The 26384-nt window shown below is 35.2% G+C and overlaps 1 protein-coding gene across 16 annotated transcripts in view; it reads left to right on the top strand.

Annotated features, from left to right (window-relative positions):
* Positions 1–26384, top strand: part of Caprin2 (caprin family member 2) — a 41571-nt gene that overhangs the window by 7250 nt on the left and 7937 nt on the right. For all 16 annotated transcript variants that reach the window (XM_047548467.1, XM_047548466.1, XM_047548461.1 and 13 more), the window contains 11 exons: positions 2739–2825; positions 4723–4961; positions 6575–6657; positions 9248–9415; positions 10554–10597; positions 11478–12155; positions 15145–15267; positions 16444–16525; positions 17725–17780; positions 21623–21727; positions 23940–24086. In XM_047548467.1, coding sequence (XP_047404423.1) covers positions 4762–4961; positions 6575–6657; positions 9248–9415; positions 10554–10597; positions 11478–12155; positions 15145–15267; positions 16444–16525; positions 17725–17780; positions 21623–21727; positions 23940–24086 — 1686 coding nt within the window. In that variant the 5' untranslated portion in view covers positions 2739–2825; positions 4723–4761. The remainder of the gene's footprint in view (positions 1–2738; positions 2826–4722; positions 4962–6574; positions 6658–9247; positions 9416–10553; positions 10598–11477; positions 12156–15144; positions 15268–16443; positions 16526–17724; positions 17781–21622; positions 21728–23939; positions 24087–26384) is intronic.

The following is a 26384-nucleotide window of genomic DNA, read 5'->3' as shown; positions in this document are numbered from 1 at the left end:
CTTGTAATTCTCCTGTCTCAGCCACCCAAGTTACTGGGGTTGCAGGTGTGTGCCACCATGCCTGGTAAGAAGAATTTCTTAATTGAGTTGATTTTAAGAGTTCCATTTATAACTATGTTTTAGTTCAGATATGGATTTGAAATGGAGAACCAAGAGACAAGTGAGTTCTTGAGCAATAGGCAAGGGGCACTTGATACCTTTGGTTCCACAGAAGTTTTTTCATTAAAGAATTAGGATATGGTTTCTTTCTCTTACTTCTAAACTCTGATCCTGTGTTATATTTAATGTACTTGCTAAACTTGTTAAATAATGTGAAATATTCTGGACACAGTGGCCCAGGCCTATAATCCCAGTGATTTGGGAGGCTGAGGCAGGAGGATTGCAAGTTTGAGTTCAGCCTGGACAACTTAATGAGATTGTCTCAAAATAAGCGGAAGGAGAGGGCTGAGGGTATAGCTTAGTAGTTAAGCATCCCTGGGTTCAATCTGCAGTACCACACAAAAAGGAAAAAAAAAAAAAAACATAGAATCTTCTTTCCTTTATCATTCTCTTCTATTGGCCTAATCAAGGCAGGTCACCTTAACTTTCCATTATCTTCCCTAACTAACAACCTTTTCTTGGAACTTTAGTCTTCTTGTCTCTAGTGTCCTTATTGTGAAACAGAAATCTCAGTACAAAATTGAGGGCTGGGGAGATAGCTCAGTTGGTAGAGTGCTCACCTCGCCAAGCACAAGGCTCTGGGTTCAATCCCCAGCACCGTAAAAAAAAAAAAAAAAATTGAGTTTTTTTTTTTTTTTTTTTTTTTTTTTTTTACCTCATCCACACAAAACAGAAACCTCCTTTCCCTGGTATTTCTAAGCTCATTAAATGATTTTGCCAGCCACCCAACTGTGCAATCCTAAAACCACTTTTGGCTCTAACCTCTGATTTTAATGTGCTTGTGAGATATTATGGGGTATGTATTTAAAAGTGTATGATCTGGAGCATAAAGTTTAGTCTAGAGATTGAACCGTTAGAGAAGATGACACTATCTTGGGCAGGATTATAGAAAGCAGAACAAGACACTGAGAATAGAGTCCTGAGGATCTCTGACATTTCATGTTTGGATAATGGCTGAAGACACAGTGAACTTATTAGGAGTCATGCATCATTCTAAATGTTTTATAAGTATTAAATCATTTAAATTCTACAGTATCTTAGTGCAGTAGGTCTTACACCTATCTTTCAGGTGCTAGAAACTGAAGTGAGAGACGTTAATGGAAATATTGTTGGCAAATAAGCAGCCGGAAGTTTATTGATAAGAGAAACAAGATGTTTATAAAGTAGAAGAGTGCCTTTTTGTTGAAGGCTCTGAGAAATTAATCAAATGAGAATTACAAAAGACCTTAATAGTAGTCTGTAAACAGATGAATGCTTGAGTTGCTTGTATTTTGAATAATTCTACTTTCATGAATCTTAAATGTATGTGTTATTGAGACATGGGAGAAAGATTTTTTTTCCTAGGGTATATACATATTGCTGGGCTGTAAGGTTTGCCCACAGTTAATTTCATGGGTAAAAATGTCAAACTGTCTTCCAGAATTATTGTACCAATTTATACTAATATTGATAGTACAAAGTATTAGTTTTCTATACCTTCATAGAGACTTAGTATTGTCAGACTTTTTCCCCAACAGCTTTACTGAGGTATAACATACATGCCACAAAATAAATGTATTATAATTGAACAATTCAATGATTTATAGTATATTTGTGGAGTTATGCAATTATCACTACAATCCAATTTTATCCCTAATGTTCCCTTTTGTGCCTTGATTTGTTTCTATTTGTGTTAACTTGTCTTTTGTGGACATTTCCTATAAAATAAAGTCTTTTGCATCTGGCTTCTTTTACTTAGCCTAATGTTTTTGATATTTGACTATGTCGTATGTATGTATGGTATAGTATTCAACTATATGGATATGCACATTTTTGTTTATCAGTTGCTGGATATTTGAATTGTTTTTATTTTGGGCTACAACAGCAGTCCTGTTATATACATTCACATACACATCTTTTTGTGGACATATGTTTTCGTTTCTTTTGGTCAATATCTGGGAGTTCAATGCTATACTATTTTAATTATTGAGGCTTTTTATTTCTTTATCTGGTTGAGCAAGTTCCCTATTTTGTTCTGTTTCACATTGACCCTTTCATATAGATTTGAGTTCCATGTCCATGAATAAAGTCATTCTTCCTTTAAAATCAATTTTGTTCATTTGAGAAATCTTAAACTTGCTCCTTTAATTTCCTATAGGATATTGTTTGTTAATAAGTAATTGTTTATATGTATGTTCCACCATGTAATAAGTGTCTTGATGTTGCTCACTGATTTATGTGATACTTACTGTGCTGTTGTACATTTGAGTGAATAAATATTTACAGGGAAATCCTGTAGCCTCAGTGCTCTTAAAACCCACAAACCTCTCTGATATAAACTTCATAAATAGGGTAGAATTAGGGATCTGTTTTCTAGTACAAAACTTGAATTTCTAGCATTAAAATGGAATTTTTACATTTAACTTCATAAAACTTGTACTGATACTTGTTATTTTTCCTTAGGTAAGTACTTTTCAATATGTATATAGCAAATGGCTAGTTCATAAAGTCTTAACTCTGCTATATTTAAGGAACATTTATTTTGACATGTTTGTACCTATATGGTCACAGAATTGATCTTTTCTTATTCTGTATGGTAGGAAGCAGTAGAGAAATATGAGGAAGTGCTACATAATTTGGAATTTGCCAAGGAGCTTCAGAAAACCTTTTCTGGACTAAGCCAAGATGTGAGTATGTTTTCTTTGCTTTTCCTGAAACCAGTTTAATCACTTTAAAGAAATGTCAGTATCTAATCACAATGTTTGTTTATCATCCTTCTAATTTCTGTTGATATTATATTGGTATTAAAGATTGAGGGCAGCTATTATTTTTTCAGATTTCTGAAGTCACAAGGGAACACAAATGGCACCTGAAACATGAGACACTGAATAAACTATTGGTTATTTAATGTGTTATTTCATTGTGGAATTACAAAAATCATAGAGGAGAAGAATAATTTTGATGAGTATATTGAAGATAATTTTGAACATATGCTTATAAATTTACACGATATAGGCTTATTAGTTGAACATTATTTAATAAAGGAGGAAACAGAGTTGGTACTCTTATTGAGAGGCATGAAAATTATCATGGAAAATTTGTGATTCATATTAAGTCTGACCTCCCTAATAGTTAAGTTCTCTATGTTGGCAATACAAATTTTTCAACTTTTATTTCTGACATATTTAGTCAGTAATTAATATAAAGTCTTAAGCATTCCTTAATCAAATATTCTTCACCATTTCAAGATTTTAGCATTAGAAAACCCATTAAAGGTCATGTTTCAACAATTGAGGAAATTAAAAAAAATTTGTTGCTATGGTGAGTGTGCCTTATAAATAGTCTCTTCTATGTTTTTCATATTTTCTCTCTTTCATTTTTGGGTGCCAGAGATTGAACTCAGGGGCACTCGACCAGTGAGCCACATCCCCAACCCTATTTTGTATTTTATTTAGAGACAGGGTCTCACTGAGTTGCTTTGTGCCTTGCTTTTGCTGAGGCTGGCTTTGAACTCAATATCCTCCTGCCTCAGCCTCCTGAGCCACTAGAATTCCAGGTGTGGGACACTGTACCCAGCAATATTTTCCCTTTTTAAACTTTCTTTACTGTTCTTCTGGCATCTGAAAAAAAAGAAAAAGTATTTGTTATTGTGAGATGAGCTCTGTCCCTTGTTAGAGAGATTCATCATTCTACATCATGGTTCAGAAAAAAAGTTGTCATTCATTACTGTTGATTTGGAGTGATTTATTTCATTTAAATTCCTCCTTTTCAAATTGGTCCTCAGTTGGAGGATAAGAAAAATGTAACCTGACTTCTGAGTTTCCACTTAAATAAGAGGAAATATGCTATCATTGTTTTTTTATAGCTGCACCCTGTCACTTGACATCAGGTGTGGAATTTTCTTTTTATGATGTCTTGTTGCTGCTCAATAAATTTTAGATTTGGAGCATTTCGGATTTTGGATTTTTGGAAACCCCAGATTAAAGTGTTTTTCTTAAAATATTTGGCCTAAAAAGTCTTGATATACATAAATAAGAAAAGGTAAAATTTTGAGACTAGTATAGATATCAACGATTAGTATTTTGGATTGTATTATGGTGTTTTTAGAGACACTAGGTATATCCTGGAGTTGTGAGTCAGATATTTGGACTCCCTTATCTCTGGTTACCTGAGACAAATCAGTTTATTACTCCGTGAGTTCTTTTTTTTTTGGTTTGTTTTGGTATTGGGGATTGAACCCAGCGATCTTAACCACTCAGCACATCCCCAGCTTTTTAAAATATTTGTGTTTTGAGACAGGGTCTTGCTAAGTTACTTAGGGCCTCAATAAATTACTGAGGCTGACCTTGAACTTGTGATCCTCCTGTCTCAGCATCCTGAGTCGCTGGGTTTACAGGTGTGGGCCACCATACCTGTCTACTCGGTGAGTTCTTTTACTGGAAAAGGAGATGATTTAAGCAAATTGCTCAGGTTGGCAGTAACAAGATTTATTATCTCATCTCAGCTATTTGGGATTAGATCTTGTAACCTATGAAAAGCTAACACGGGTGGTGGAGAGCTGTCATTCTGCACTTGTTTTAACAGCTACTGAAAGCTCAGAAAAAGGCCCAGAGAAGGGAGCACATGCTAAAACTTGAGGCTGAGAAGAAAAAGCTTCGAACTATACTTCAAGTTCAGTATGTATTGCAGAATCTGACACAGGAACATGTACAAAAAGACTTCATTGGGGGCTTGAATGGTGCAGTGTATTTGCCTTCAAAAGAACTTGACTACCTCATTAAATTTTCAAAACTGACCTGCCCTGAAAGAAATGAAAGTCTGAGGTAAGCTAATGAAAAATTTTCCTGAAATAGAGCACTTTATTTAGCCTTTTAATTTATATATATATATATATATATATGTGTGTGTGTGTGTGTATATATATATATATATATATATATATATATATATGGATATATATAGAAAGAGAGAGAGAGAGAAAGAAAGAGAGCGAGCAACTAAGAAAACGTTAATTTGATTCAATATGGAAAACTTTGGCAGGTTTGATAGATTGTCCAGAAAAAAAGTTTGAATGTCTCCTTAACATGCTGCTTTATTGTAACAATGTTTCAAAAAATGTCTGATCAAGTTTCAACCCCATACAAATATTAACCATGTACTAATCGTAGATATTCCTAAATTTTTAAGAAAATTTTTAATTTTTTATTTATTTATTTTTTGCAGTGCTGGGATTGAACCTAGGGCCTTGTGCATGTGAGGCCAGCACTCTACCAACTGAGCTATATCCCTGTCCCTATTCCTAAATTTTTGTTTCATAGTCTTTGTCTTCTTACTCCTGCTGTATTTAAATAGAGGTCATAAAGTTAACTTGGTCAGTATCATTAAACTTTAAAAGTGAAACTTATTTGGCATGTTGTTATTTGGCATTATGCTGTGAATAAACACTTAGATCTGATAATGTAAATTTTACAACCAACAACATTGGGTTAATTTTTCCCCTTATAGTTAGCTATTTACTATTTTTGTTTAAATGGAGTAAATCAGTTAACAAATACATCTGTGTTTTTGCTTTGTTAAATACAAGTTGCTCCAACTTTGTGTTTGTTAGTCATGTTAAAGCAGAATCAGGTTTCCTCTGTTACTAGAAATCAGACTTATATCATGAAGGACCCAATGCAAGTTTTTTTTTTTTTTTTTTTTGTGGTGCTGGGAATTAAATTTAGGGTCTTGTGCATACAAGGTAAGCACTCTACCAACTGAGCTATATCCCCAGCTCCCCCCCCAAAACTCTTAATTACCTGTAGATAGCTCTATATCTCTTTAAACCCATGTTAATAATCTACTTAATCGTTACCTGTTTAATTGCTTTTTGCTTCCTTCTCACTTTGGGTTCAGGAAATGTAATATACTTAAATATGTGAAATGTTGGCAAAACGTGATTTGAAAAATAAGCTGCTTTCTTTAAAGTTAAATGCAACTTTTAATGATTCCAATCTGTTTTTCTTTCATCTAGAAAACTTACTTTATAACTAATGATACCTCATTGGCAGCCTTAAACTCTTTTTTATTTTTCTATTATTATTATTATTATTTTGCAGTGCTGGGGATTGAACCCAGAGCCTTGTGCTTGTGAGGCGAGCACTCTACCAACTGAGCTATCTCCCCAGCCCAGCAGCCTTACACTCTTTTGGTCTATTCCTTGATAGTCATATTTGTTGATTTAAGAAAAATTTCTTATTTTTGAAATCTGTAAATGGGTACTTTATAAATTGCACCCTTTATAAATTTAAATTTTCATTTCCAATGAGTAAAATGGACAAAACTAACATTAGAATGTCTTGACTGTTAATTGGTTATATTGCATGAATTGTACTGCTCTACATGTACATATGTGCTTGTAAAGCCACTTTGTTCTGATGCTGCTTTTCCTTGTCAGTGTTGAAGACCAGATGGAGCAGTCATCCTTGTACTTTTGGGACCTTTTGGAAGGTAGTGAGAAAGCAGTGGTAGGAACAACATGTGAGTTTTCTCTACTCTGGACTTATGCAATAAATACTAAACTTTATGTCTAGAAGTTTAGTATGATATTGAGGGTCTAAACTGTCAGTCCATCAGAACTTACATGTCTGACAATACTGTATTCATCAGGAAAATGATCCTTTTGTTCAATTCTGTTAAAAGCAGCTATTGTGTAGTCCTCACTAAAGTGGAACTTTAAGGAAAAAGTTTCAAGTGGCAAATCAATATGATTTGAGAATAAAAGCTAAATAATAGTGCTGGCTTCAACACTAACTTGATCATTTTGGGGTTCAGTTCTCTATTCTGAATGGGAGTACCTGTTTTATTTAAGAATCTTAAATCTATGCATTGCTACTATCAAGGTTTACCTACCAGATTGGCATAAGAAAACATGAATGGTTTGGTTAGTCTGTTGAAGTACTGTTTTTTATTGATTTGAAAATGATCTGGAGAGGGAATGATTCTTTTTGGCTTCCTAAATATCTATTGGTCAAATGAAAAAGAGCAAATGGATACATGTGATGTACATAGCTTTTTTTTTTTAAATCAAGGATGCTTAACCACTGAGCTACATCCCCAACCCTTTTTATTTTGAGACAGGGTCTTACTAAGCTGCTTAGGGCCTTGTTAAGTTGCTGAGGCTGGCTGTGAACCTGCACTCGTCCTTGAACTTGTCTCTGCCTCCCTAGCTGCTGGTATTACAGGTGTGGCCACTATACCTGGCAGTATATAGCTTTTTTAATACTGGCTTAGAATAATGAAAACTCACTGGAAGCTAATAGACATTTTTGTCATTAGTTAATTGCTTCTTAAAAAAAATCCAAGTATGTGTAATTATTAAGATTTCTAACTCAAAGTTTAAATCACAATTAAAAATTTATTTCTTGAAAAAAAATTTATTTCTTGCATGGGGTTTGGTGTCATGCACCTGTAATCCTGGCTACTTATGAGGCTGAGGCAGGAGGAGTACTTGAGCATAGGAGTTCAAGGCCAAACTGGGCAAGGTGTGCATTTACTATATGACCAAGCATTGATACTTCTAATACCCAAGAAGAATGAAAAACTTTATGTTCATATGAATACTTGTACATGAATGTTCATACTAGCTTTATTCATAACAGTCCCACAGCCTAGAAGTTCATCAACTGGTAAATGGATAAACAAAATAAGATACATCAATCAGTGGAATCCACTCAGCAATTAAAAAGAATAAACTATTAATATGTGAAACAACATGGATGAATCTCAAAATAATTAAGCCTAGTGAATGAAGCCAGACAATAAATGAGTACATATTGTATGATTTCATTTTTATGAAGTTCTAGGAAAGACATAGATAGGTTGTTGGTTGCAAAACAGACATGAAGGAACTTTTTGGGTTAATGAAAATGCTTTATATCATGGTTCTAATGAGTGGTAATATGACTGTATATTTGGTAAAACTGTGTCCTTAAGATAGATGAATTTCATTGTTTGTAACTGATGAAGAAAGAAAAGGGCAAAATCTATGTAATAGTACTTTTTTTTGAATATTTTTAGTGGTGGTTGGACATAACAACTTTATTTTATTTATTTTTCTATGCGGTGCTGAGAATTGAACCCGGTGTCTCACACGTGATAGGCAAGTGCTCTACCACTGAGCCATAACCCCAGCCTTGTAATAGTACTTTTACGAAAGTAATAATAGACCTAGATTAAGCATGGGAACTCTGCTGAGTTTGGGAATTATGCTTTTATTGAACATTTAAAATGAAATAGTCTTTAGACCTATTTGTAGTGTGCAACTTTATAACTTTATGATTTTTATCATCTAATGGTGATGTGCTAGGAGTAACATACAATATAACTCAGAGCAAAATTTTTTTTAAACATAATTTTTTTATAACTTTTTTTTTTATGTGGTGCTGAGGATCGAATCCAGTGCCTCCCATGTGCTAGGCAAGTGCTCTCCCAATGAGTCACAACCCCAGCCCTTCAGAGTAAAATCTATTTATTTATTTATTTATTTTTTGTGGTGCTGGGGATTGAACCCAGGCCTTGTTCATGCAAGGCAAGCACTCTGCCAACTGAGCTATATCCCCAGCCCAGAGTAAAATCTTAATTATGGAATTGTATAGTTTATTAAGAGATTTTCCAATTCAGGTTTTACATTGGTTATTTTTGAGGAACTGTCTTTTGCTTCTTGAAGCCTTAATGGGGAACACAGAGCAGTTCCTAGTTGTGATATCTTGGTGGGCAAATACAAAAATGACTTGTCTCTCATTCAGGGATTGTGTGCATTTTTGATAGTCAAGTCTGATTATGATCTCTAATTTTAGTAGTTTTTCAAATGCTGGAAATGGAGGCCCAGAGAAACTTCAGTAATTTGCTGAACTTTGAAATTCTAATCTTTAAAAATCATATTGATTCAGCATAAAATAAAGATGGGCTGCTTATTACTTTTTATGGGACTGACTAATTCTTTGAATATCTCTGTTAACTTTTATAATGACATACCGTAACTAGGATAAAATTAGGATTCCTATTCCTCATAATTTTCAGTGAACTATTAGGTTGTGTGATAACTAAGTCTTAATTAACTCTTTCTTAGACAAACACATGAAAGATCTACTGTCTAAATTGCTGAACTCAGGTTATTTTGAAAGCATCCCAGTTCCCAAAAATGCTAAGGAAAAAGAAGTATCCTTGGAGGAAGAAGTGCTAATACAGTCAGAAAAGAAAAAGCCATTATTGAAGACTGAATCTATCAGAGAGTCAGGTTTGTTAAAAAATCTCTGGAATGTTTTATTGGTTTCTTAATACTGCATTTATAAAAAAAAAATTTTTTTTTGAAATGATTTTCTTATTTTAATTCAGTAGAGTCTCTATAGAATTCTTTACTTCTTCAAGATAAGCCAGAGTTTAGAAAACATCTCCAACCTTTGTTGCCATGATTTATAGAGTGAACTTTAATAAGAAACATTAGGTTATATTTTGTTCCAAGAGAATATATTGGTTTAAAATGAGGCATTTATAGAGTTTGAATGAACCTTCCGGTTAAATTACTAGTAGGATAATTCTGTTTAAAATTGTACCATAAATATAAGTTACAGTAGCATCCAATACTGTAGTAGAACGAGAATGTAAATAATCTAAGGTTGAAATACTGGTTTAGGAAAAAAAAATGCCAAAATTAAGAAAAGCAATATACTTCTCAAATTATTTTTCTGAGAAGGAAAGATTTTAAGCAAAAATTTGCTTTTGTTGAGGTTGAATTTATTAAAGTCTCTTGAGGCAGTACAGGCAGGGTTCCGGTGCCCACCAGCTAGAGTCAAGTTATTTTCCAAGTTTACTTCCCTTTACTTCTAAGGTCAAGTTCTTCAGTATCCCTCTTTCTCACTTCCTTCCTGACTTTAAACTGACTTGGAAGAGGTCTTTTAGGACTCTTTTTCAAGCTGAGATGACTGATTTTTATCACATAAGACCTGAACTATAATTTGAATTTTAATTAAGCTGTATTTTGGGTTGGAGGAGATGGTATTATTTTCAGTCAGAAATAAATTTTTATATGAAACTTGACTTTAGCAGAGCATCTTTTGTAGGAGAGCTACTAGCTTTAGTTAGTCTGAGACTACACACTGCTTTGTGTGTGTGTGGTGCTGGGAGTTGAACCCAGGCATTACATGTACTAGGCAAGCACTCTACCACTGAGCTACATTCCCAGCCCCTCCACATGCTTTTGACCAGTAAGCAATAGTTAGAATTATTCCTGCAATGACTGTACTTAATTGTACTATTCTTTTGCTATTGTTCTTCTGAGTCCTCTGAAATATGTTGCTGGAATGAATTATAGTTTGTAATAAATTTAAAAACTTACAATTACTTAGTATTTATTTAATATTCTTTTATCTTCCCAGAGTCCCTTATAGAACTTGCACAACCAGAGATACAACCGCAGGAGGTAAGAGACTGAAAGATCATTTGCTGAAGTTGTTTGTTCAGACTTTTGTATAGTGTTGTAGTTGTGAGCTGAGGCTCTGGATCCAGATAGCCTGAGCTTGAATCCTGGCTCTGCAGCTTATTAGCTTAGTGACTTTGGGCAAGATTGTTGGCCCAGCTGTGTCTGTTATCCTCATATGTAAAATGAGGATAATAATAATGTCTGCCTCATGGGGTTATTGTGAGGATTAAAGGAGTTAAGTTACTTAGAATTTGACCTGGCACACAATAAGTGATATTAGCTATTATTGATATTTTTGACCCTTGTGTTAGAATTTAAAGATATATGGTATTATGCTCTCTCCAGAATTTACTCACATTGGTAGCAGAAAAGGCCATTTTTTTCCTCTTTTAAAAGTGACATTGAAATTTGTGGAAGCTGAAAAGAATGGGAGAAGAAAACATAGTATAATTGATATATGAAGGAATAAAAGAAAAGGCTGGAAATTCAGGAAACAGCTAAATAGTTTTTCTTATATGACCTACCTTAAATTTAGGGAGTCAAGTAGGTGGAAGGGTCCTAAGGCTGGCAAAGGTGAAATAGCTTTGGTTAAAGGGCATAAATCAAATAATTGTGGCACCACAATGTGCAGTTCTTGCCAGTCTTCAGTGAATCAAACATAAATAGCTGCTTTTGGAATATCAAAGTTTTTATTTCTGTTAATTGAGAAAAAAGGAATGAACAAAGAAGTAGGCCAGTCTTTCTAAGTAGGATAAGGACAGAAGTTTCATGTCAGCACAGTGGCTCAGGCCAGTGGATATGGGAATACTAATAGAGTTGAACATTGCTTTCAAGGTCTTGTATGAATTTTATGACTCAAGCACATTATTTTCTGGTTTAGTTTCTTAACAGACGCTATATGACGGAAGTGGATTATTCAGGCAAACAAGATGAAGAGCAATCTTGGGAAGCAGATTATGCTAGAAAACCAAATCTCCCCAAATGTTGGGATATGCTTACTGAACCAGATGGTCAAGAGAGGAAACAGAAATCCTTCAAGTCCTGGGAGTCTCCTGTTAAGCCCCAGGAGACACCAAAGCCTGCGGTTTCCTTAGATCAGAGGAAACAAGAGATTCCAAAACTCAGGTCAACTCTGCAGGAAGAGCATAAGCAACTGGAGATCTCTAAACCCAAGCCACCTCCCAGCCAGTGGAAGCAAGAAACTCCTAAGTCTAAAGCAGGATACATTCAAGAGGAGCAGAAGAAGCAGGAGACACCAAAGCCTTGGCCAGTTCAGCTGCATAAAGAACAGGATCCAAAGAAGCAAACTCCAAAGTCCTGGACACCTTCTGTGCAGAGTGAACAGAATGTCAGCAAGTCATGGACCACTCCCATGTGTGAAGAACAGGACACAAAACAGCCAGGGACTCCAAAATCCTGGGAAAACAATGTTGAGAGTCAAAAACACTCTTTAACACCACAATCACAGATTTCTCCAAAGTCCTGGGGAGTAGCCACAGCGAGCCTCATACCAAATGACCAGCTCCTGCCCAGGAAGTTTAATACAGAATCCAAAGATGTGAGTAGATCTGTATGTTGGTTCTGTCAGTGGAGGCATAAGAAAGGAGTTGTAGTAATGATAATTGAAGTTCTTTTAAAAACAAAATCCTTGGGTTGGGGATATAGCTCAGTTGGTAGAGTGCTTGCCTTGCAAGCACAAGGCCCTGGGTTCGATCCCCAGCACTGCAAAAAAAAAAAAAAAAAAAAAATTCTTGTGAAATTAATTTAATACCCTTAGCTCTTTAATGAGTTGATCTGTTTTCCCTAGAAAATTGAAGTTAACTTAGTATGTCTTGGAGTCTAACTGAAGATGAAATTTCTACAATTATAAAATGTTAAGACTTAATGCCAATTTTTCACCAGGTACAACACATATTTAATGAAAAAGACATGAAATCCCTATATTAACATATTATCAAATATGTTTCATAGAACATTAATGAAATAAGAAAGTTATTTCTAATTCAAGTGTGATGAAAATAACACTCATGAAATTAATCGGGTTGTGTGAGTCAAAAAAATAAGTTACATAATTCAGATTTGAACCTCATTCGCAATGGATTCACAGTGTTATTTCAATATGACTGGGCTATCGACAACTCTTTTAGATGAAGTTGAGGGATACATTTATTTTAACCATGAACAATGACTTACTTAGGACAGTTTTATATAAGTTATACTACATAGTTTGTGACTGAAAGTTTAAACTTAATTATGCAGTGCTAAGGTTCCAGTAGCATCTGACTTCACATGATATCTGAACAACTTCACATTATGTCTGCTGTACTTATGGTAAATCTTGTCTTATTTGTGTATTACTACATGTTAATTGCTTTTATTTAGTCTTATTTATTTTTTTGGTACCAGGGATTGAACCCAGGGGCACTTAACCACCAAGTCACATCCCCAGCCCTTTTATATGTTTTCTTAGAGACAGGATCTCACCAAGTTGCTTAGGGCCTTGCTAAATTGCTGAGGCTGAGTTTGAACTTTTGATCCTCCTGCCTCAGCCTCCTGAGTCATTGGGATTACATGTGTGTGCTGCTGCACCTGGCTAGTGTTATTTTTTGATACATGTTAATGCTAACTTTTTAATGGTACAGTATGACATAACTGGTGGATGTTTTAGACAAGACCCTATTGTGAATAAGTGAGTAACATAAATACTTGTCACAAATCGGGGACTTATTACACTGTATTTTTCTTGTGGAGTCTTCCACTGGGCACACGGGTGACCTTTTCTGACAGAAGTTACATTTTTCTGTGTTTTCTTATTTGTAGCTACTGAGAGTAGCCTGTACTCTTATGAAGAAGATACATGATGGTTACAGATATTCTGGTATTTGGGGAACTATTTGAGTTAGTTTTATATTTCTGTTTCAAAATAAGAATTTTCCAGAGATAAAAAAATGTAGGCATTAAATATTTTGTAGTTAAATTTTGAAAAAAGAAGGAAGCCTCATTCTGAAATGATAATGTACTTTAGGAAGATGAGGCTAATAACAAGTAATCCTTGGATACAGTATTATAGTATATAGTGTTGCTTGTTACTAGATTGCTCACCACTGTGGAGAATGCAAACTTGTTACCACCTTGGTTTATAAGAAATGTGAACTTATCCTCCTAGTGTTCTCTACCTCTGTGTAGTGGTGGTCCTTGTACTTCTGTACCATTTTAGTCAAGGCTTTCCGGTGAGTCTTTAGCCTTCTAATAGCTTGAAACATTTGGCTTGAGAAAAGCCAATTACATTTTATAAACAAATGAACTACCTCTAGCTCAATTCTGTCTCATGAAAAGAGTTGGAGTTACTTGTCATCTTTTGTTTTCCTTTCCTTCTCTTGGAGTATTAATATTATTGATTTTATCTTCTTCCTTGGTAGCTGTATTTCATTAACCAGATATTATACAACAGTAATTGTAGTGTCATAACTATTTTGAGAAACATATTTAAAAACCCAATTTAATAACTCCAGACAGCTGTTTAAATAATCTAATGTAAAATTTGACTAGGTACAGCAATGCTGAATTGTTACCATGCCAGAATATCGATAATGTGCTATTTGTTAAATGCTTAGTTGGAAAGGTCAGAACTTGTGTATGATTCGTTTTAATAGCACAGACAGCATTCTAGTGAAGTTTTAGGGTTTTTGGTAACTGAGAGGATACTTCTCTGTGTAATGCAGTTTTTGTTTTGTGATTTCAGCTGTCTAGAACATGACTAAGTACAGGCAAGGCAAAATGAGTTAAAAGCCAAAAGGCTAGATAACGAAATTAATCACGAAAGCTTGTACTTTTATCCTAAAAGAGTTCTTCATATATTTACTAAGGGTGTATTAACTTATCTGGTATCTTTGACAAGCTCTCAGGTGAATTATAAGTTGAAGAAGAGATGCTGATGGAGACTGGCATCCTAACAGCTGTAAGAAGTAATTATAAATTGTAAATTAGGTCTAATTCAGGATGTGCAGCAATTTTAAATGATTTAACTAACCCCTTTTAAACATCAGTAGCCCCCAAGAGTATACTTACTTTGTAACAAAATATAATGTATTTCCTCATTCTAGGATATGTGTGTTTGTGTATATGTATTTGTATCTTAATGTTTCTGAAATCAGATACATCTTAAAACCATTTAATGTAATAGTAGTAATTTTTGACCTGGGGAGAAAAAAATCTTCGGTATGTGTCAGTGGCATTCTCATTAAGAGCATGTTCACTGCAGAGAACATACTGATAACTAACGTCAGTAGTGAACATCTCTTAATAAGGAAGTTTTGTTATTCTAGGTCTTCCCTTTATTTCTATTAAGGTTATCATGAATGGGGAAAAATCATTTAAAGTTTGCTTAAATTATTTCAAAAATGCATTTATGTGGAAATTCTTTACCTGTGATAAATTTGATAAATGAACATTGCTGTTTGCTTTAATTTCATTGAGCTATGGTGAGATCCTGAATTAGACTGTTGACTTTGAATTTCTTTCTTATACATAGTGGGTTTATCTTATAGGTGCCTAAGCCCATGCCTCAGCCTGTAGGTTCTTCCTCTGCTCTTCCAAAGGATCCAGTATTGAGGAAAGAAAAACTGCAGGATCTGATGACCCAGATTCAAGGAACTTGTAACTTTATGCAAGTATGAGCCATTTAAAAAAAGAATCTTTGGTGGTATTCATGGGGAAGTTAACTTCTGATCTGAAACATTACAGGGAAATTGTTAAGAGCAGGGATTCTGCTGTCCAGAATGAGTGCCAGTTCTGGCTCTGCTGTCCTCTAGTTTTGAGGGCAAATTTCTTGACTCTGCCTTTTTTTTTTTTTTTTTTTTGTTTGTTTGTTTGTTTGTTTTTTCCTTGAAAAATGAAGATAATAGTCCCTACTTCCCAAGTTTGTTGTGAGTTAAGAAATGAATTAAAGATATAGAAAATCTTCAAGTGCTTTTTACTGCTGCAGGTCACCAACAGTTCCACTCAGGCTGTGAGAACCTGCTCCATGCTTGGTCTTCTATTGGGTACTCCTGTATATAGACACTCCTTTGAGGAGTTTGTATTCCAGCTGTGGAAGATTATAAAGTCGTGCTAAATTGTGAAATTCAGACTCTTACAGAATTTCAGGATAGTGTGATATTTCTGAGGACTGAAATAGTCAAGTAAGATATTTTTGTTCAGCAGAAAGATCGTAAGCTTTGGATTTAGGCCTTGGTTTAAATCCCAGTCCTACCACTTATCAGCTATATAACCCACGCAGGGTTATTTAACCTCCAAACCTCTACTTATTTACAAAATGGAGGAATTGCCTACCTCTGCAGATTATTTGAAAATAAAAGAATTGAAATGTTTACTACAAGTATGTAGCTTAAGTATGCAAAATGTGGGGAAATTTCTCTGAGCGAACCAAGATACGCAGGTAGGTGATGAGAATGGTTTCTCATCACTAAAGTGTTTAACAACATGAGCTAACAAGAGGTTGTGATAAATAATTAGACCCTCTGTAATTATTTGAGTATGATAAAAATTGGGGTGCAGACTAGATTAGGATTGATGCTTATGCTTAAGATCGGCATGTTTTTCCCAAGTTAGGCCTTTAATTGCAATTGTGGTTTTTAACATTTGGCACAACCTTAAGGTTTAGTAGTTACTTCAGAGTTGATTTTTGACTTTATTTCTTCTTCTATAGACTGAATTTTTAACATCTTGAGATATTAATTAACTAGATACCCAATAGGCTATGGGCAATACCATGAATAATTTAATTGTAATATCTTTTAAATTAATGATCTTTGTTCCCTATTCATTATTTAAAATCTTGTCTTCAGGAGTCTGTTCTGGATTTTGACAAACCTTCAAGTGCAATTCCATCGTCACAGCCGCCTTCAGCTTCTCCAGGTAGCCCAGTAGGTATGTAATCATTCTAAAGACTCAGAACAAACAGCTTTAGAGCTCACAGTTCTATCTTTTACAGATCATTTGCTCTAAATAGCATAAGGGTTAAACTGAAATGTCTCTCTGTTAATTGATTCTAATTGTATTCTCTGCCATCAGAGTTATATATATATGGATAAATTACCTGTAGGACATTACTGTGCTTACCTTACCTGTTTCCATTTATGGAGAAAGTCTTCAGATGGGTGAATGGAAATGCCCAATAATTGTTTTTTTTGCAATATTTTATGTTTTTCTTGGAGTGATTTCTGACTAGAAATTGCTTGACTCTTTTGGACTCTAAATCTAGAGTTAGTACTTTTGTCCTAACTATGAGTGAGATGACCTCAGAGATGTTTAGAACAGGGACTAACACAGTAACTAATGATAGAACCCAAATATGAATCTGGTCTGATGTTTTAATGGTAGGCTTTTTGCTCCCTGGTAGTTTCTCTCAGGTAAGGGAAGATACGATCAAAGCCATATCCCAGCTGTAGTGGGCACTAGACACCAGCTCAAGATAGGGGCATTGATTCCAGGGTGAAATGAGAATCAGTAGAAAGTAATTAACAATGGTGATGGACATTAACAAGAAACCTATTGAAAACTATGTGATTGACAAACATATTAATATAATCAGAAAGAAAAATACCTAAACAGATGGCCTAGGTAAGACTTATTTTGAAACTTGTGAAACTTGTATTTTACCAATTGTTTTTTAAAGTCATCGTTCTTTTCTTTTGGAAGCCTTGAAATGATTGTAACCATTTAACCTTAAAATATCACCATGTATCACAGATGAAATTAGTATTTTCAACTCTTCCACATCCTTCTCTGATTTTTTATTTATTTATATTGCAACTGGGGATGGAACCCAGGAGTACTCTACCACTGATATAAACCTTCCTCCCAACCTCTTTTATTTTTAGGCAAGGTCTTGATAATTTGTTCAGGCTGGACTTGAACTTGTGATGCTCCTGTTTTAGCCTCCTGAGTAGGAATACCAAGCATGTGCCACTGTTTCTCTGGCTCTTTTTAAAGCTCTATTGAAGAGTGCATGATGGACTTGATATTTAGTTCTTCCAGCTAATAATTTTGCTGTAAAGCATAAACTTTAGTTTCTTTCCAGATGTAACTTTTCTCTCCTCCATAATGGTTTATTTTGCTTTCTGTAGTGTCTACAGAACAAACTCTTTCCAGTCAAAGTGATTTTCTTCAAGAGCCATTACAGGTAATTTCCTCAAATTACTCTTCTTTGTTATTTAGGGAAGGACCTTTTGCTTTGGCAAGAAAGACCAAACTTACTTATTAAGTTACCTAACTAAATTGTTGAAAGTGTTGTAAGTTTTTTAGATTAAATACACACTGGTAGGGCTGGAGTTGTGACTCAGTGGTGGAGTGCTCATCTAGTGTGTGTGGGACACTGGGTTCGATCCTCAGCACCACACAAAAATAGATCAAATGAAGGTATTGTGTCCATCTACAACTAAAAAAAAAAAAAAAAAAAAAATTATACACTTGTTGTAAAAAGATTCTCTGACTATGCTGAAAACATCTAATAATAGTAGCGACAGTTGACTGATTTTAGTGAGGAAAGAACAACCCTGAAGAATTCAGGGGTACCTTGTTTGAGAATACTGCCTTTCTATTGAGGTCCACAAGTTACAGTACATCAGCATAGGAACTAATTTTGTTTAGTTCATGGTTAACCAGTCCCTCCCCCACATCCCATACTAGTTTATTCTTCTGATTTTCACTGAGTACACTTAGAATCACAAAGGGATTAGATTTTGAGATCCCTAATGCCACATTGCATTTCCATCAATAGTAAGCCCAAGGTTCACTGGCCATTATCTCTGAAAACATTTTCTCAGTGTTTGTGTGGAAAGCCTTATGGCAATTTTCTTGACAGTAGCTCTTTTGACAGTAAGTAAAATATTTTGACTGGTTGGTTCAGCAGTTGTGATCTTCCCTTCTGAAGCCCTATGAGTAAATATCATTTGTTTATAGTGGTTTATATATAATTTGAAAAGGTATGGCTCAGTTTTGGGGGGTGGAGTTCTGGGGACTGAACGCTTTACCTTGTGCATGACAGGCACTCTACCACTGGACTACTTCTTGAGCCCTCAGTTTTTATTTTATATTTGTTGAGCAAGGTATATCAGTAGGGTTTTGCCCTATCTTTCCCACGTATTGCTTTCACTAAAGCAGTTTCGTTTATCTGTTCTAGCTGTTAGAATTCTACAAAAGGCATTCATTTGATAAGTTAATTCTTTTTGAATAGCAACTGGTCTGTGTAGAAGTTCTTAGGTACTGGCCTACAGGATGATTACATCATAATTCCTGGTCACTCTAATAAAGAATGTATTTCTAGGTATAACTTTAAGTCTACTGGAGTATCATTTCCAGGGTTGCTATCTAAGCATTTATTTTTACGTTTTTATTAAAAAAAATTTTTTTTGTGTGGTTCTGGGGATTGAATCCAGGGGTGCTTTACCACTGATCCATATCCCTGTCCTTTTTTCAATTTTTAAATTTTGAGATAGAGTGTTGCTGAGTTGCCAAGACTGGCCTTGAACTTGGAATCCTCCTGTTTCAGCCTCCCAAGTAGCTGGGATTATAGGCATGCGTGGCACCTGGCTAAGCATTTATATTTTGAATAAGCTCCCTGGTGAATCTGCTTATCTGTATTTGGAACCACTCGTTTCAAATGTCATGTTTATTCACCAATATGTAATCTACTTCCAGCTGGTTTACTAAATGAGTGATAATGTGGAGCAAGAGCTGCTGTAATTTCTACATGAATACAAATGTAAAGAATGTGTCTTTGCTGGACTTGGTGGTGCACACCTGTAGTTCCAGCTGCTTTGAAGGCTGAGGCAAGAGGATTACAAGTTTGAGGCCAACCTCAGCAATTTAGCAAGACTGTTTGAAAAGGAAAAAAAATAAAGGGGCTAGGATGTAGTTTAGTATTAAAGCACCCCTGGGTTCAATCCATAGTGCTGGGGGAAAAAACATGTGTCTATCTTTTTTGTTATTAAGTAGCCTTTTTTTTTCTTTTTTTAAATCTTTTTTGTGGTGCTGGGATTTTTTTTTTTTTTTTTTTTTTTTTTTTGGTACTAGGGATTGAGGGCCACTTGACCACTGAGCCACATCCCCAGCCCTATTTTGTATTTTATTTAGAGAGAGGATCTCACTGAGTTGCTTAGTGCCTTGCTGTTACTGAGGCTGGCTTTGAACTTGAGATCCTCCTGTCTTAGCCTCCCGAGCCACTGGGATTACAGGCATGTGCCACCACGCCCAGCTAGTGCTGGGATTTGAACCCATTGGCACCCTACCATGGAGCTACATCCTCGTGTGTTGCTAAATTAGTTGCCAAGGCTGGCCTTAAAACTTTTGATTCTTTTGCCTCAGCCTCCCTAGTCACTAGGATTACAAGTATGTACCATCATGCCTGGCTTAAAAAAAATCTTTTGAAATTTAACTATCAGGTGGCCCAAGGAGCCTTAATACTTAGCATCTGAAACTTGCCTTGTTGAGAGACTTATGTCATCACAGCAGCCAGTTCTTATTTTTGGCAGTTGTCTCATTATATTAATGAGTAGCACAGGAAAAAGCCCTTTTTTTTAAAAAACATCTACAGAGTATTTTATTTACTACCTGTTTTTAACATACTTTGTGTACTTTTTTTTATTTTTCAAAATTCTTTTTATTTGTTGTAATTAGTTATACATGACAGTAGATTGCATTTTGATACCTTGTACACAAATGAAGCATAACTTCTCATTCCTCTGACTGTACATGGTGCTGAGTCACATTGATAGTGTAATCATACATGTATATAGGGTAATAATGTCTGTCTCATTCTACCATCCTTACTTTGTGCACTTAAACATCTAAAATGACCAGATGTTTCAAATAAGAAGTTTGTCCACTTTTAGCACAGTAATGTTGAATAAACTATACACATGTAGCAATGGTTATATCTGACAGTTTCTTCTAAATAGAAACATTCTGGCCTAGAATCCTTCATTTCTTCTAGTTCCTTCTCTGCTGTATTACATGTGTCACTTAGATGTGATGTTATAATTTCCATTTCTAAAAGTCCTTTCAGAAGACAGAAGAAAGGCATATAGTTTTTAAAGTGTTCCAATTTCATAATAGTTCTAATATTTTAGTTGGATATAAGTTATGCCTATTTAGGTCTATAAAATGTTCTAAAGGATTAAATTTTTTTTTCTATGTGATCTTTTTAAAATTTGGTCCCAACTCCTGAAGTAGCAGCATATCATGAAGGCCTCTTTAGAGCATCACTGCAACATAATTTCTAATAATTGATTACCACTCATTAATTTCCATTTCATGTGCTTTATTACTTGAGCTTCTGAGAACCACATAGAACCATTTAGATAAAATTATTGGATTCATGGATACTTTAGACTTTGCTATTGCTAGATTTTGGGGAGGTGTGTCTGTTATATTCTATTACTTGGTGTGCCATAGATTTCCTTCCTAGCTGCTGTCATAGTATTTTATTGGTTACAGTTTGCCCAACCTTAGTTCCTGCTGTGCTTTCTCACAATTTTTATTTTATTCATGCTCTTAATTTTTTCACTAGAATTTGTCATTTTGGATTGTGTGAAGCTTATCCTATTTATACTTCCAACTTCCTCTTTAAGGCACAGAAATTACTTATAGAATGAAAGCACAGTTTTGGTGATCCCTGACAGCGCTATGCCTAGAGAGTTAATGTGCCCTGAGCTCATCCTCAGTGAGTTGCTTTTTGAGACATTCAGTAGCACACTGAGTTTGAATCTTAACTCTGCCACCTAATTTATTTGGGAGAATGACTTCACTTTTCTTTGTCTCTGCCTCATTATCAGTAGAATGGGGATAGTTGTACATACTTTACAGGCTTATCATTAGTATTAAATATTAATATGTTTGATGGGCTTAGCATAGTGTCTGACACTAGTGAGTGCTGATAAGAGTAACATATCAGGAGACCTAAGGCCCAGGAAACAAAGTGAGCTAAATGTATTGTTACAGTATTTCATGTCTTCTTGTGTCTAGGCTGCTGCTTCTCCAGTTACTTGTAGCTCAAATGTTTGCTTGGTTACTACTGATCAGGCTTCAACGGGATCTGAAACAGAATTTATGACCTCAGAGACGCCTGAGGTAATAAAAGACCAATGGTCTTAATTTCTTTTCTTTCTAAAAGAATAGCAGAACTAGTTTATTTTATGAATTACAGGCATGATTAGTGAATGATGTAATGTTTACATTTATTAAGGTATGACTTTATAGATGTTTGGTCCTAGAACTTTTATAGTTAACTTCAAGGTGGGCTTTGCCATATAGGTAAATTTAATAGTGTATTGCCTTATTTTTCACAATAAATATTTAATTTTTAATCTAGAAAAGTGAAAAGTTTTAGGTAAGAGTAGGCCAGATTTCCCAAAGACAAACCTGGAAAAGCTTTCGTTAATATAATTGAAGACAGTAATTTTTAGGATTAAGATTAATGCCAATTCAAAAACTGGGCATGGTAGCACATGCTTATAATCTTGGTGGCTTGGGAGGCTGAGGCAGGAGATTTGCAAATTTAAATCTAGCCTTAGCAGCTTAGTGAGGTCCTAAGCAGCTTAGCAAGACCCTGTCTCAAAATAAAAAGGGACTGGGGATGTGACTCAGTTTAATACCTGGTACCTGAAAAAAAAAAAAAAAAAAAGATTAATGCTAATTCAGTTGTGAGTTACTCTTTTTTTGGCTAGTTTGACCAAAGTATTCTGATAGTATTAAGGTTTTTTTGTGCTTTCAGTTCTTTTATTTAGTTACTTATTTATTATACCAGGAATTGAACCCAGGGGTGCTTAACTTCTGAGCAACATCCCCAGCCCTCTTTTATATTTTATTTAGAGACAGAGTCTTGCTGAGTTGCTTAGGGCCTTGCTGAGTTGTTGAGGCTGGCTTTGAACTTGTGATCCTCCTCCCTCAGCCTCCTGAGCTGCTGAGATTACAAACTGTGCTTTCAGTTCTGAGTTATAGATTTTGCTATTTAAGCCAATCTTTGAGATAGACATAGTAGGATAAAATGAATTTTGGAGGACAATTTATCAACTCTTAGTTTTATTTTGGGTGCACTATTATATAAAAATATTCGTTATATAATATAAGAAAACGGAGGGTCTAGGGTTGTGTCTCAGTGGTAGAGTGTTTGCCTGACCTGTTTGAGGCACTGGGTTTGATTCTCAGCAACACATATAAATAAAAAAATAAAGGTTCATTGACAACTAAGAAAAATATTTAAAAAAGAAGACATAGTCAATCATTAGTTTTTATGGTGCTACCTTGGTCCAAATTGAGATTTGGTTCCTCATTTAAAGAAAAGAGGGAAGAAGCTGGGCACGTAATCTCAGCTACTTGGGAGACTGAGGCAGGAGGATTACAAATGTCAGGTGAGCTTCAGCCACTTAGCAAGGCCCTGTCTCAAAATAGAAAAATAAAAAGGGCTGGGGATGTGACTCAGTGGTTAAGTACCTCTGGGTTCAATTTCTAGTACTCTCAAAAAGAAAAGTGACAAGTCAGCTCTGTGTGGTGGTCGTGTACACCTGTAATCTCCACTACTTGAGAAGCTGAGGCAGGAGGATCTCAAGTTCAAAGCCAGCCTTGACAACTTAAGTGAGATCCTACCTTAAAATAAAATATTAAAATGACTGAAGATGTAGCTAATTAGTAAAGCATCCCTGGGTTCAATCTCTAGCATTGGAAAAAAAAAAAAAAAAAAAGGAAGAAAAAAAAGTAGGTAGTGACTATTACCAAGTGACCCACAGGGGTCAGCTTCATAACTAATTCGGATTGGGATTTACTGTCTTTTTAAGTCTTCATAATGTTTTCTGTCAAGAACTTCTTGTTTCCTTAGTTAAGAATTAATTAAAATAGATCAGGTTTGGTTTTCTCTTTTTAGTTAGCTGATTCAGAAATCCTCTAAGTCTTCAAAACAGAAAAATTAACACTAAGGAAGTAGCCAAGATTTTTCTTAAACCCAATTCCGTTTTATAAATTTGGAACAACATTAGATTCTTAACTGGAAAATGGCATTTCGGGGCTCAGAAATGATTAGGTGCTTGTAAAAAGGTCAGCCCCTCATTTGTTTGACTGATTATTAGTAAGACTCTTTCACTTAGTCAGCAAGCTGTGCAAAGCAAATACTAGTGTGCATCCTCAGCAATTGAGATTTGAAATTGTAAGCAAAAGCTATTCTCTTGCATTCCTGTGTCCAAATGTCATCCTAAAGAACTTGCTGACTTGTGCCAGTTTGGGGTTTAGAGTAATTTAACTGCTTGTTATATGGCAGGTGATTGGCTGATGTTGCATTTCTTCTCTGCAGGCAGCAGTTCCCCCAAGCAAGCCACCGTCTTCACTAGTTTCTCCAAATCCTCCCATGGCAAAGGGTTCTGAACAGGGCTTCCAGTCACCTCCAGCAAGTACTAGTTCAATAACCATTAACACAGCACCCTTTCAAGCCATGCAGACAGTGAGTATGAACCTAGAATGATGATCACAGTTCATTATTCTGCTTAAGAGTCTTTGTTTCTCTTACATCTATTATTAGTGCTATGTGACAATCTTGCCTTCTTTTGTATTATTCTTATTTGGGTGGGTAGAATTTACATTTCTCCAGTTGATATACTGCTTGTGATAGAGCAGTATTAAATCCCCAGTCCCTAGGATTTTAAATGGTTGTTTTATCAGAGCATTGTTCCCACTCTGAAAATCAGCAGGCAAAGCTGAAAGTCCACATCAAACAAACAAATGTGTGATTGATTCAGTCCCTTGCGGAGAAAAAAGAAAAAAAAAAAAAAAAAGATATGTGTAGGTGAAAAACATCTGTTTCTAGGAACAGCTTAATACTACTGATCATTACTAATAGGGTACTAGCAATGTTCCATAGCATTAGTAACCTGAAATTCATGGCACATTCTTGAGTGTTCCATCATTATTAAAGCTTTCACTTGGTTTCATCCTGGTTCTTAGAGATTTATTCAGATTTGTTTGGTGTTCTGCCTTCTGTATTCCTTTACAAATAGCAGTTTAAAACTTTGTTGATGGATTGATTGATTGTGCTGGGAATTGAACTTGGAGGTACTCTACAACTGAGCTACATCCCCACCCCTGTTTTATTTTTTTTGAGACAGGGTCTTGCTGAGTTGCTGAGGCTGACCTTAAACCTGGGATCCTCCTGCCTCAGTCGCCTGAATTGTTGGAATTATGGGTGTCTGCTACAATGCTTGGCTTAAAAAAATTTTTTTTAGGATAATATTGCAGCTAGATTTATACATTTATTCTCTAAACACAGTAGCATGAAACAGTCTCTAGAGGGGTTATTAAGCCTAATTGGCTCAATGTCCTACTCCAGGTCCTTTGGAGTGATGATGTTGAGTGGGGCCAGTGGAGTGGCAGTGGGAAGCAGGCACAGTGTAGGGATAGGCTGGTGAACTCTGACACCTGAATTCACCTATCTTATCACTCCATGCTTGGCCATTTAGAATATCTTTGTTTCCTTGCTTTTCCTCTTTCCCTGACAGTCTATCCTACAAAGTTTTGCCACATTGGGTTTACTTTTTCTTTTGTCTAATTAAAAGCAAACAGTGATCCATTACAAAATGAAATAGAGTCCTTTGCCTGACAATATCTTTTGTAGTCTTGTGTAACCTGTCAGACCAGTCCTTTGATGGGTTTGCCTTGCCCATTCTTAGCGTGGTACCTATTTGCTTATGCTTCTGTCAGTGTTCTGCCTGTTTTGAAGTCTTTCAAGTTCAGATCAGTTCTCATTTATTCATTCATTAAATGTGTAGTTATGAAGCCAGATCATAATCTGGCTATATATCTGGTTATAGCAATGAAAAAAAGGTCTATGCTCAAGAAGTTTGCATTTTTATTATGGAAGTGGGAGGTTTAGAAAAATAAATATACATAGTACCAGATGCCATGTCACATAAGGAAAAATGAATAGATAAGAAAGCAAAGGTAATGGAAATGTTCTTCTATAAATTTTGACCAGGATTCTGGAAGGTTATTTCCTGCCAGTAAAAATTCAGGAAGTGATAAATTATTTATTTTTAGTTTTTAAGAAAGGATCCTTTTCTCCTATATAACTTTATTCTCAGTAAACCTTGTTATGATAGCTTAATAGGAGGATTAACATTTACTCTTTGGTGTCAGTTCTGTCTGGAATCAAATGGAATTTTCTTTTTTAAAATGTATGTAACATAAAATTTACCATTATAATCACTTCAAAGTATGTAATTCAGTGGCATTAAATACATTCACATTGTTGTACAACCCTCATCACTATTTTCAGAACTTTTTCATGATACCAAACAGAAACTTTGTACTCATTTCATAGTAATTCATTATTCTTCCCCATTCCCAGCCTGTGGTAACCTCCATTCCATATTCTGTATCAATTAATTTATCTGTTCTAGGCACCTCACACAAGTGAAATCATGTAGTCCTTGTTCTTTTGTGTCTGACTTGTTTCAGTTTGCATACTGTTTCAAGGTTCATGCATCAGATTTTCATTCCTTTTTATGGCTGAAGAATATTTCATTTTATGTATTCATCATTTTGTTCATTCATATCTGTTGATGATCTTGGGTTGTTTCTCCATTCTGTCTGTTATAAATAATGCTGCTATAAATATGGGTATAAAATATTTATTCAAGTCCCTGCTTTAGTTCTTTTGGGTGCATACCTAGAAGTGAAGTTGGTGGATCATATGGTAATTTATGTTTCACTTTTTGAGGAACCACTGTACTGTTTTTCATGGCTG

The sequence above is a fragment of the Sciurus carolinensis genome, chromosome 4, assembly GCF_902686445.1.
Source record: "Sciurus carolinensis chromosome 4, mSciCar1.2, whole genome shotgun sequence".
Taxonomy (NCBI): domain Eukaryota; kingdom Metazoa; phylum Chordata; class Mammalia; order Rodentia; family Sciuridae; genus Sciurus; species Sciurus carolinensis.
Note: the sequence above shows the minus strand (reverse complement) of the source record. Positions and strands in the feature narration are given on the sequence as shown.